At 34.6% G+C, this 13,859-nt stretch overlaps 1 protein-coding gene across 1 annotated transcript in view; it reads left to right on the top strand.

Moving 5' to 3' along the window:
* Positions 1–13,196, top strand: part of LOC140441479 (medium-chain acyl-CoA ligase ACSF2, mitochondrial-like) — a 30,624-nt gene extending 17,428 nt beyond the window's left edge. Inside the window, exons 6-9 of the mRNA XM_072532225.1 lie at positions 1,794–1,959; positions 2,537–2,793; positions 7,256–7,397; positions 12,962–13,196. Of these exons, the coding sequence (XP_072388326.1) occupies positions 1,794–1,959; positions 2,537–2,793; positions 7,256–7,397; positions 12,962–13,192 (796 nt within the window). The 3' untranslated portion in view covers positions 13,193–13,196. The remainder of the gene's footprint in view (positions 1–1,793; positions 1,960–2,536; positions 2,794–7,255; positions 7,398–12,961) is intronic.
* Positions 13,197–13,859: the final 663 nt, after the last annotated feature.

Raw genomic sequence — 13,859 nt, 5'->3', positions numbered from 1 at the left:
TGGCGCTACATGTATTAAAATACCTTTTTTTGATACATCACAACATTTACACTAAACCATCTACATATATCTAATTATACTGTAAACATTTGGGATTTTGCTGCAAATTTGTATTTCTAATCATTTGACAGCATCAAACATTCATATCATTTTAGAATCATGACACTAACATCGTTCTAAAGCTTTCAGTAAGCTTGGATTTGCAGTTTACCTAAAGTTGAGCACTCACGTTTCAACTTGCGGTCTTACTTAGTAGGACTGCTAGTTGGATATTCGTCTCCACTCACGCTCCGACTTGCTATCCAACTAACGGTCCAACTTCAGTTCTAGTTTGTTTTCACGACGGTCAGGATGCATAGGATGGAGGTGTATTTAAAGGATTGGTGCCTGTTCTGGCTGGCCTTTGCACTTCTGCCAAAAAGCTTAATTCATTGTAGTGCACCCAATTAGGCACATATACTTCGTCTGCTCCGGTACCAGTCCCACTTTCACTTACTTGAACTTTTTTATGTTATCGGAAGAAGATAGAATGTAGAGAGTCAATTTTTTTACGCACAGAAGCTACATTGGCTGTGTTTTCGTACTTCAACATTACATTCAGCAGCTGTTGTTGGGTTGTTTTCTTTAATTAGGTACTTTAGGGTTCATAAATAAGCATGACGTATTAAGTTTCGTTTCTCTAGTTATTTGTTTAGGGCTGAACTAATTAATTTTTACGACTCTTGTCTGTCACTCTCAATTTTTATGACTTTTTAAGATGTAGGGGAAAATTATAATTTTTAAGGATTTGTGTAGTTATATTCTATTGAAGAAAGAAATAAAAAGGGAGGAAATATCGATTACAAAGTGATCTTGTAGTAAATTTACTATTTCAATTGGGAATAAGCCACAATATGAGTTAGAAATTAAATGTATTTAACGTTTGGACTTCCACTTCGGAAATCTTTATTAAAATATTCCGAAGTTGAAGTCGAAACGTCAAATAAATTTAAATTATAACTAATATTCAGGCTTATTTCCCATTAAAATAGTAAATTTGCCTAAAATGCCACAAGAAAATAAATCCAGAATAATATAAAGAAACAGTTACTTCTAATTTCAGTACAACTATGATTTAATTTTCGTTGTTTGTTGATAATTCTTCTGTAGCCAATCCAAAGTGTTGGAAATTGTACCTGAGTGGGAGTGTCTGAAATAAATCTGCAGAAAGGAAAATGATTTGCCCTAACAAAAAGTAGAGATAATGAAAAATCGTGTATTTGTATTGGTAATTTTCGTGCAATTGAAAGTTTATTTTCTATTAAATATTTGCGAACTGGGTATCTTTGCGTAGAGTAATTCATAGAAATCTTATACGTAAGAGGTGCTGAAGGTCAACTGACGGAGGAAATTTTCGATCCGACCTGTGATCCGACTTCCAACTTCACCATTCACGCTCCCACTTTGTCGCCAGTCTGAAGTCGGACCTTCAAGTCGTCCCTCTTCTAGATGTTTCGACTCGTACTACTAGTTGTCCAACTAATCCATCCAGCCTACTCACTGACCGATTTCAGATCCAACGCCGGAAGTTGGACCACTAGTCGGACTAAAAATCGGAACGTGAATGGCCTGTTTAAATTCATATTAGAAAAAAATTACGATCATACCTGCAAAAGTTCGAAAGAAAAACTATTTTTAAAAATACACTGTCAGGAAATAAAAAAAAAATAATCGATAAACCGTAAAATATAATTAGATAAATATATTTCTCTTCTGTAAAATATTGATAACTAACAGTTTTAATTGTACTTTAGATGTACTGTGATATATGGAACGCCCACGATGTATGTTGATTTGGTTTCTCAACAAAGGAAACGTAATGAAAACCTGAAAGCAGAACTGGCGCTATCTGGAGGAGCATTGTGCCCTCCAACATTGTTTAAAGACATGATTGATATCCTTAAAGTAAAAACAGTAAAAGTAAGTATAACTTAAGTACAAGAGAAACATCTTGTTCTTCAGCCTTCTATGCGATACATGCCTTTCTCTCTTACTTGAAATCCATACTAATTCTACAGGTTTCTCTATTCTGGACTAGCCGGTACCAACTTGTGTTTTATGGAATGTAGACGAATATGTAATGTATGGAATGTAGTGTGATGCAAATGATTTATTTAAAATCCTTTATAAAAGGTATAGGTATAATTAAAACACCCAATCGGGCTACATCACAAAACGTTTTCGGAATCTATATTCAATCATCAGTGTGTCTAGGTGTACATGTTTTGAGCCACTAACTATTTGGGTAAAACCCCGTTAAATGTTATTAATTTAAATTAAGGTAACATTATTTGATCTTATATGTTATGATAAAGTTACATTCAAGTAATTTGTAGTCTCCTCCTTTGTGCATCTACCAACCCAGTGTTTGTAGATGCAATCTTATTGCAAGATACCTAGAACCTATCCTGATTTGTCTCTGTTTCTGACGAGTATGACAGTGTTTTTGTTCCGTGGTATCTTTATTAAACATTTTTAATTATGTAGCATTTTTTAGTCTATATATGGACTCACTGAAACAACAGCTTCCGTATTTTTTTCCATGAATAAAGAAATCGAATATTATGGCAGCCATACTGTAGGAAGAGTTCTAGATCATTTGGAGGTAAAAGTAGTAGATAAGGATGGCTACATTGTCCCAATGGGTACTCCAGGTGAGCTATTTGTACGTGGATACACTACTATGGTAGAATATTTTGAGAATGAGGAGAAAACGAAGGAAGTTATTGATAAGAATGGTTGGTTTAGGACGGGGTAAGTTTTTTGTAAAATTTTTATTACCGGTTAACACTTTCGCTTATCTCGGCTCCTAAATAAAAAACCAAGATATGCAGTGAAGAAATTAAAAGACGAATTGCACTCTAGAGCGTTCCACGTTAAGAAAATAACATTGCGGAGATAGGGCCATGTATTTCTCATGGACGAAAGCAGCGCGGCGATGCCACGGCGTACACAAGCACGATTCACGATTGTATTATTTGTATTTTCGTTTTCACCGACATGAATTAAAATTAATGCTTTTTAACGTAATTTACCAAAAGTGCCCATTCGAAACAAGAGATGAAAAGTAGAGAAAATGATTTTAATTAAATAAATAGTATTTACAATAGATAATTTTATTTTCCTATTTTAATTACAGTAACGACAGTTTATTTGTTTTTCGGTGAGAATACCATATGCCATGAATCATGGAAATCAGTAGAAAATATTGCTTAGCTAAATCATGCATCTTGCCGGCTATTAAAGATAAGCAATTAAATGGACCGCTTTGTGTGGTGCGGTTGTCCAGCTATCCGTTGGAATTATATCTAATTACTAATTGCAACTTAACATAATACGGTGTCCGTATGTCAGCGATTTTATGTCGTTTTTTGACTTCATAATGATAATAGAGTTTTGTGGTTCTTTAGTAGTTATTCTGACTTTACAGTTAAATGTTAATTGAAAATGGAAATTCAAAAATTAAGCCGGGGGAATATCTTAGACACCTGTTTAAAACAAATTGTTTTAAATGTATTTAATTATCATATAAATTTAAGAAGTGGTGAAATTGTTAGAAGAATAAAGTAAGTGCTATGACGGGAGTAAGTTTTAGTACTATTTCTAAAATACGAAAAGAAGCTACTAAAGGAGGACTGAGGGCCAAAGAAAAACAAGAAAACGTACCAAAAGTAGAGTGAACAGCAGAAAGTTCACTTACGATACAGTAGTTCCTACGCAGCTAAGTGCCATCGTGCATAGTTTTTTCTTTAAAAATTTACCGCCGTCATTGAACAAAGTTTTTGCATTGGTTAAAAAAGATAAAGATTTAGCAAACATGTCACGCACAACAATGTGGAGAATACTCTATGAAATAAACTTTGTTTTTTGCAAAACAGGATTAAAGTCAAGTATGATTGAACAGCCCGATATTCTAAAATGGAGGCATCAGTATATGCGTGAGATAAAAAAATTCATTCTCAAGGATACACCGTTGTTTATTTGAACGAAACCTTTAATGAGTGTTGGACATAGTATTTCCAAAGAATGGAAGGACCTCTCAGTGACATCAACCAGGAATGCGTTTGTTAAGGGATTGTCAACAGGCCTAAAACAGCCCACACAATGAGGCCCCCGATTTGTTATAGTGCGGGTAGCGAATTGGGCTGTGTAGGAGGTGCTGCTTTTTGGTTTTTAGCTAACAAAACTCAGCGGACTATTATGATGAGATGGATGGTCCTATATTTGAATAATGGTTTAAGGAAATGCTGCTTCCTAATGTTCCAGAAAAAACTGTTGTGGTGATGGACAACGCTTCGTACCATTCGAGAATAGAAGAAGTGATTCCGACACAAACTTTATAGACACAAAAAACTGGAGCTTTGCCCAGTTTCACGTCATTTGAAGCAGTTGCCACCTCATTCTCAGTAAATGATATGGATAATTCTGACAAAGATTGATGTTCTTTTTACGTGATTTGAGTTTATGTTAAATCTCCAAGATGTGTGGTTTGTCTCTGTATACCTTTTACATTTTTACAATGTTATTTGCAATCTCGTTAGGTGTTTTAGTTGGATTTTTCTGTGCTGGTGCTGTCGCACCACCGAGTTTACATAGCAGATTCCATAGCTTCGTACTTAATTGAATGAATATAATTTTTTCAATAGCTTCAATCCAGCGTTGTCTTCTAGCGGCATTTAGGTTATGGAGATCATCAGCTATGTCTTGGTTGCAATAACTAATAAAGTTCTCGTAAAGCTGTTCACGTTATTCACTCCATCCTGTAATATATATTGTCTCCTGTGGTATCAACGTAAATTATTTGTCTAAGCTTTATATATTTTTTCCAGTCAGCTTTATGTAAATTCCATCTACTTCGTAAAAAGGGTCGTACTAGCAGTACTGTTATACCAATTTCTAAGGTTACAGGGCTATGATAACTGTGTGAGAAGTTTGTAGTAATCTTTTTCTGTGTAGGCAGTGGTTTAATCTTGTTATTGGTGATAAAAAGGCAGAGATCCAGATTGTAATTTCTGCCCCAGGCGGCCGAATAAAATGCGCTCTTTTTCTTGGCAACAAAAACAATGTTCAGTGTTCTCGTCGGCCCATTCGACAAGCAACAACAAAAAATGTGGAGAAATATGTTCGTTGTTCTAAACATAACGCCATCTCGTGATGGCTCTTAAGTTTTCGGCGTATATAGTTGAGTGTTCATATACGGGAGATACTCGGCCAGTTTTGATTTGGTAGTTTGTAGACATCTATTGTACTTTATTGTCTACTTATATATATCTACAGTACGGATGTTGTTTTCTGCACTAGTAGAGTATAAATTCACATGTTCAGTATCATTGTGTCCTCTTCTTTACAGAAGAAAAAAGTAGATTATAGAGATGTCAGTCAATACAATCAGGTTTATAAAAAGAAAAAACATATTGGCAGATAAAGAAATTATCGAAAAACTGTAAGGACTAAATAGAGCAAGAAAAAGTAAAGTTCATATAACCACCTGGCTAATGTCTAGTGTTAGGGTTTTCAGGTCGTGCAAGCGCCCCCAAGATGACTTAAGGATCACATATGTAGTCGGGACCAATGGCTTCGCGTACCCTCCAAAGTACGGTGGCGGCTCAGTTAAATTAAGAATTTAAAATTTTTACAGTGGCGGGAATAAAACTCAAGCCTTCTTAAGCCACTAACATAGCCACTGCGCTACGGCCGCCACAATATAGAGTACAAAAACAAAATAAAAATAGAGTACAAAAAACAATAATTGTGTCTCTGACATTCCTAACTTGTTACTTGCCACGTTGCCACAGTGCAGTTCTCTTAAATTTTATCTATACTTGGTTGCAAAAAAATCGACTTAAAACATGTTATAAACGAAAGTCATTATATAATGTAATATAAAAGTAAAATAACATAAAAAATCTAAATTAATACTCAGTATTTCCTCCTCTGAGTTGTATTACAACATACGACCTCCCAAGGTCCTTATTAAGATTCTGACTGACTCCTGGAGAATGGCTTCTCACTCTTCATACAAAGCAGTTTTTAGCTCCGGTACTATCGTTGGTGTTGGATTACGGGTCCAAACCTTTTCTTTAAGTTCATCCATAGGTTATATTGGTGTTGGCCAGATAATCCGCGCTGTGCCTCGACATCGAGCGTTATCATGCATGAAGCCGTCGCCTAAGTAGCAGGCGTAAGAAACAACATGGTGTTGGAGAATATCCATAATGTAACGATCCGCTGTCAAACCTTCTCTGCGACCACCACTGGGCATAAACACAAGCTATGTTTTTTCTTCTAAAGATATACCACCTCAAAACATACACGAAGCACCTCCATATCTCACTGTTTCGACACTGAGAAAATCATTTTTCGGGCCTTCGAAGACGTCATTCTTATACAAGCACATTTGACCCCCATCAGAGAATAAAGCTCTGTTCCATTGGCCAAGGTCTCAACTGACGTGTTCTCGGGCAAACTGAAGTCGAGCTTGTTTCTGACGTGCTTTCAATTTGGGCCCTGTGTTAACTCGTCTGGAAGTCAAAGTGGTAGCCTTAATTCTTCTCCCAACTGTCCACTGAGCGACAGTGACACCTCGTACATTACTCAAGGATTGTTGAAGATCAACTCATGTCACGTGCCGATTCTGAAAGATACTCAGGACAATGAATCGATCATCCCTTTCTGTCTTTACACGGTCGTCGACTCTAGCTACCGGTCTCCTGGTATCGACGGTAAGCCCTTGAGACTGTACACTGCGTCATAAGTAGGCGACTGGCGACAGTCCTCTGACTATAGCCCTTCCATAATATTGCAATTACCTGAGCCGCCTTCACTGGTGAAGTATCCATTTATAAAATATTCACTAACTGAAGTTTGAAGTGTACTGAGTATATGTATATATGAAGCAAATGAGACGACCACTGGCAACCTGATAGAGATCTATATTGCGTAGAATACGCCCTTTAGAATGTTTGCTGCATTCCCTGTGCCACACAGAAGTAGGCAAATTTCACAACACGTTGCCAATTTGCATAAAACAATTATTTTTTGGAAGTTCTATATTGGACAATATTTTTTTTGCATTAGTTGTTATAATTCAAAGTAACACAACATAAAATTACTAAGATAGAGTGAGTGGATTTTTTTGCTCGCAAATGTATAATAATGTTTTACATAATTAGTTTTATAAATGATATTTGTTTGTATAAAACATACTGATTTGCAGTGATCAGTTTATATTGACGGAGGATGGATATGGTAAAGTTGTGGGTAGAATAAAAGATATGATAATACGTGGAGGTGAGAATATTTATCCAAAAGAAATAGAAGAATTTCTAATCACCCATCCCGAAATCATTGAAGTACAGGTAAGATTTTCTTAGGATATTATGAAAAAATGTTAAATAGTTATTGTCTTTTATTAAACTTTAATGCTACAAATATTATGAGAAAGTTTTTCGTATCTCTTAAATAAAATTTACTTATATTTATTTTTTAAAAGTTACTGTTACTACTAACCCTTTGGTAATTTGTGAGGTATACTGAAGTATGTGAATTTGAATGTATGTATTTGTGAAGTATATAATATTGCTGTATGTGTACCGAGAGTTGGTGTCAAGTCGTACCTGAACCATTTGTAACGTTCAAACTGAACGGCCACCAAGCTTCATCGGCCACTTACCCAAAAATTTCTTTTACTCGTTTTTGTAGAGGTGAAAACAACAAGTCGCTTTATCGTGGATTGTGGAAAACACGCTGTAAGTACCTACATTTTGCATAAATCTTTCTCATTTTTATTTTTAATCATTTTATAATCTTTTTTATTTTTTTAAATCATTTTATATATTATTTTTGCTTTAAATCTTTTCATCATCTTTCGTATTTTCATTTTAAATCATTTTATTATCTTTCTTGTATTGATCTTAAATCATTTTATTGTCTTAATTGAAATCAAATGGGACTGTGGATAGTTCATGAAAAGGAATACTTTTTAGGAGTTCGCAAGGGACACCGAAATTCACATTACGAGTCCTTGGGTGAGATATAATCATTGATAATATAAGTTATTTATAACATCTTGAAAGACTAAGCAGTCCTGTCACGTAGTTGGACCATTTTTTTTTTTAATAAATAACAGCTGTTGTCAAATGTATGTGAATAAATTTTAAATTGATGAGAAACTCTAAATCGAAAAAAAAATTTATTAAAACACAAAATCTAGTCAAAATTGTCAAAAAATTAAAATAAACTTACATTGTATTTTACCTATTATAAGAAACTAAAATCCAATCAAAAACTTGATTTAAGTTGAAAATTTACAACAGACAGTACCAATTTCTAAGTGTAGTTACTATTCAGACGAAATTATTTTTGTAGTGGAGGTACCAAAAGGATTTTTTTCACTGATAGGTAACGGCGAAAGACTTGTCAACAATTGAAAATTTACTTTTCTGTGTAGGTAACTCAAAAATATTATGTCAAAAGAAACCTTTTTTTGAATATAGTTAATATCTTTAAAATATTTCAAAAAATTTCTCTGGATAGTCAAGCAGAAAAATAGTTTTGATTACCTATGATTAGAAATAGTTCCACGTTGCATCGCTATTTTACTATGTGTGGCACTTAAGGCTTACTAAAAGGGGGAGGGGAGACAAGATCACCATGTATTCTCAGTTGCTCAGTACGAAAGAATACTGATTGCATATGTAAAACAGCATATTAAATTTAAATGGGATAGACATTGGATTGAGTTCGATGAAACTATAGGCACTAATTTGGTTAAATTAAAACAAACAGTTACTGCGAACCAATTTTACAAAGTTGTTGCACTAAGTAGAAATACAGTGTCCACCATCCTAAGATTAAAAGTAGATCATGGATGTTTCCGAGGCATCTACATAAAATCAGAGTTCTCCCAACAGACAGATGTAAGTGTAGAACTAGTATCGCTAATCTAAATCACATATTCTTTGCCTGTCCCTTACATACATGTCAATACAAGTACGTGGCTGCTTTAAGAATTGCTGAAGACAGCTTTAAAAACCTTAAATCCCTCAGATATTTAAGGTCACGAAAGGACTAAAGCAGGGTTGCTGTATTTCGCCTACCCTTTTCAAAATTTATCTGGAACAAGCACTCAAGCTGTGGAACAGAAAATGAAATGTAATGGCATGGGAATCCCTCTCAATGACGAGACTACACTGTACACCTTATGTTTAGCTGATGACCAAATACTGATTGCTCAGGATCATGACGACTTGAGTTACATGACTCGGAAGCTAATAGAAGAATATAACAAATGGGGTCTCGAAGTTAACAATAAAAACACTGAAACCATGTGTATTGGAGGGACAAAGCAGTCTATTATATTAGACGATGGGGTAGAAATTAGACACTGTGATGAATACAAGTACCTGGGTATGAAGATAACTCAAGATGGAACACTCGATGCTGCTATAAAAAACAGAAACATACAGGGTAGAAAATCGATATCCATGATGAACGGCATTCTGTGGGACCAAACAATATCTAAAGCGAATAAACAACTCATATATAACACCATACTTAAAAGTGTAATCACATATGGCAGTGATGTCTGGCCAATGAAACAAAGAACAGAGAAACTGTTACTAGCAACAGAAATGGACTTCTGGAGAAGAGCAGCAGGCAAATCAAGAACAGATCGGATACCAAATGAGAGAATACGAGAAATGATGGGAGTCAAGCATACAATAGTTGATGACATAAAAACAAAACAGTTAATATGGTACGGCCATTATACAGGGAATGCCAGATGACAGGATTCCGAAACAGATTTTGACGTGGACACGACAAGGGAGAAGAAAAAGATGAAAGCCGAGAAAAAGCTGGAGAGAGGGAATTAAAAAAGAACTAGAGGAAACAGAAATCCCTCCAGGATTATGGTTAAATAGAGAAGAATGACGGTTAGGAGTCGGAAAGCGTCGGAGAACGCTGTAAACCGATAGTAGTAGCAGTAGCTTTAAAAACCCCATTAACCCTCCGTTACTCGCGCGGGGTGTTGTGAACACCCCATGCGTATATAACTGTTAATATTTTCTACGCAATAATATCATCGTCACCGTGCCCCTGTGTAGCTGCATATTTTCGTCGTCTCTACTACCTGGAAGAATCTGATCAGTGTACTGTTAGTCGTTGTACCGTAAGCAAGTGCTTGGGGTGCTGCAAACACCCCGCAAGTAGTTAAGTTACATTTTGTTTATCGATATTTATTTTTTGCCGGTAAGTATATTTATTCTTTTTACACATATATGGTAGTCTGAACATGTACTTTGTATATATATAATATTTCCAATATTATTTTTAGGAAAAATGGGCGAATATGAAGCCGAACAAGCGCGATTACTCAAACTTTTTGATGAATGTACGAGCGATGATGAAATACCATCAGAAGAAGAATATCCTTCAGATAAAGAATTGACCCAAATACGAAGTGATTCTGAACCAGATAGTGAGCATGAAGTTATGAGTGAATCTTCTAGTGACGAGAACTTGACAAGTGATGACGAACTAGAAGACGGAAATCGTTTTTATCTTGGAAAAGACAAAATCACTAAATGGTTAAAGGAGAAGAGTCGTGAGCAGGTGAAAACTAGAAGTCATAATCTAATTTCCCATCGACCAGGAACAATAAATATTGCCAGAAACTGTAAGTCTGTTATTAAATGTTTTAATTTGTTTATAACTGAAGACATAATCAAAGAAGTTACAGAAAGTACCAACATATTTGTTAGTAAACTTTCGGCCAATTACAAACGTAATAGGGACTGCAAAGAAACCAATGAGACAGAAATTCGTGCTTTAGTTGGATTACTAATATTATCTGGCATTTGTAAATCGAGCCATAGGAATATCAAAGATTTGTGGGATATTTCAAGGCTTGGAATTCAAACGTTTTACAAAACTATGAGTTACAACCGTTTTTACTTTCTCATAAAATGTCTAAGGTTTGACAATATAAATACCCGCGAAGAAAGAATATTGCTAGACAAGTTTGCTCCCATTAGATGAACAACTTTTAAATTTTAGGGGTAGATGCTCTTTTCGACAGTATCTACCAAACAAGCCGGCACGATATGGTCTTAAATTTTTCGCTATATGTGATTCCAAGACATTTTATACTTTCCAATTTGAACCTTATATTGGAAAACAGCCAGATGGTCCTTTCCAAGTTAGCTATAAGCCCATTGATATTGTGCAGCGTTTGTGTCGTACACTCTTCGGTTCAGGAAAAAACATGACAACGGACAACTGGTATACCAGCATGCCATTAGCAGAAACATTACTGTCTCATAAATTATCGTTAGTGGGTACAATCAGAAAAAACAAAAAAGAGATACCACCATGCTTTGTCACTAATAAGGTTCCTGGGCAATCTCTATTCGGATTCCATCAGAAAATACCAATGACTCTAGTTTCATATTGCCCAAAGCAAAATAAAAATGTAATTTTATTATCAACTATGCACATAAATGACAATACTGTAGTTGAAGTTTCTCCAAATGTGAATAAGCCTGATATAATATTATTTTATAATAAAACCAAGAGTGGGTTTGATAGTGTAGACCAAAAATGCCAGACATATAATGTGTCAAGAACTTGTCGTCGTTGGCCCTTGAGGATATTTTATCATTTGTTAAATACAGCTGCAATTAATTCCCACATCGTTTATTTCTCTAATAATCCTACTAAAAAAATTCCCAGATCGAAGTTTCTAGAAGAGATTGGATTTACTCTGGTACAACCACAGATGGAAGCTAGGTCACAAATACAATCTATTCCAAATTTTTTGAAAAGAGTACTAGGTAATGCAGGAACAAACAATGTGCCTATAAAAAAGGCAAGATGCACTATATGTCCACGAGCAAAAGACATTAAATGTAAGAGTGGTTGCAAAAATTGCAATAAAAATATGTGCCTCAGCCATATGAACACAATATGTAATGCATGCTACCGAGGCCAGTAAATTTATTCTAAGTTTGTTTATTGTTCTTTATATATAATAATAAATTTTTGCTTTCACCTTTTTTACTTTATTTATTTATTTTTTTTTTATTTTTGCTCAGTTGTGTGCAATTTTATTCCTAAAATCTATGTTTATAAAATTCAGCGACTACACATGTAGACTGCAATATTTGCTGAAATAAATAGTTTTATTTTGTGACAAACTTTTAACATTATATACCTGAAATATAAAAAAAGTTTGGATTTTATTACTTTAAACAAAAAGTAAGATAAAATAATGGGGTGCTGAAGACACCCCGCGAGTTGACACGTTCCTGAAATAGGCGCGAGTAACGGAGGGTTAAACTTAAATGTACTATTAAGTGAAGATAATAGATTTTTAAATTTAATATGGTATTTCTGCAAAAAATTAAATTAAATGTGTGAATGAAAAATTTGATCGTTTGAATGGATATTTCCTTTGTATGTGTACCTGTTTGTTGCCCACCTATCTAACCGTGGTTTATGACTTGTGTGTTAAAATGAATTAAATGAAAATTACATAAAATTGCATCAAAATTACATAAAAAATAGAACATGTTCTAATGTTTGGTCTAGCACAGATATTGCATAAAAATATAGAGTGGGCAGGCGCAGTTGAATAATCTCTACCTCTTGCAAAGCATTAAAATTGCATAATGTAAATTATGCTGTATGTTTATTTTTTATTTTTTTTTTTTCATTATTAATATTTATTATTATTAAACGTATTTTGTTACAACGGTGTGTTAAATCTGTTTACAAGTAAATTAAAAAAGATCTGTCACACCTGCCTCAAGATGTCTAAATCACTCTAGTACCTAGTAACATCACAAATTGTATGTCCTTTTGCATATTATGACTTTTACGATTCTTCAAATTTAAATCTAAGTTAGATTTTATATTTCAGGTGGTTGGTGTACCTCACGAAAGGTTAGGCGAAGAAGTATGGGCTGTTGTTAAGACAAAAAGCGGCAACGAGATGACAATTGAACAACTTCACGAATTCTGTACAGGAAAGCTGTCTACGCACAAGATTCCTACCCAAATAAAAACGATGGAAAAGTTTCCCACCACAACGTCGGGAAAAGTACAGAAGAATAAGATAGTTGAACTTCTTTCAAAGAATAAAATATTATAATAAACGGGTTTTTTATTACATTTTTATGGATTCCTACCTAAACAGGAAGTAAAAATGTTAAAATATTTTACGAGCAACTGCAGAAGAACAAATAAACACATCCTGGCTCTGTTGGCATGACGGTCGTGTATATGTGTACCTGAACCTTCTGTTGGCTAGGTATGACGCAAGGAGACATGTCACCGTCTCGCTGTATCCAAGATCACTCGTTTTATCCAAGACAACAGTCTTTATCAATCCTCTATCTTTGTTGATCCTCATTAGTTTTTCTAGTTGTCCAAGGTATCTTAAGCATGCGTCTATGAATCCACATTTCCAGTACTTCATTATGTTTATGATGGATACTTTTAGTGTTCACACTTCTGCTAAATACAAAAGTACAGACCAAATATAGCACTTAACCATACTTTTTCTTAATTCGAAACTCAGATGATTATTGCCAAGAAATGTCTGATCGGCTAACGATTAGTTTACCGTGAGATATAGTTGCTATAAAATACTATTTTATCAAATTAAAATAATATGCGACGACAAATTTTGATAGAACTTTTATTGACTAAGCTAAACGTGTGTACCTACACAACTGAGTTTTGAATGATACTCTTAAAAATACATTACAAAACGTCTAACAGAAGCCCCTAGTGAAGGGGAGGGCGTTTCTAAAAAT

The sequence above is a fragment of the Diabrotica undecimpunctata genome, chromosome 5 (assembly GCF_040954645.1).
Source record: "Diabrotica undecimpunctata isolate CICGRU chromosome 5, icDiaUnde3, whole genome shotgun sequence".
Lineage (NCBI taxonomy): Eukaryota > Metazoa > Arthropoda > Insecta > Coleoptera > Chrysomelidae > Diabrotica > Diabrotica undecimpunctata.
Note: the sequence above shows the minus strand (reverse complement) of the source record. Positions and strands in the feature narration are given on the sequence as shown.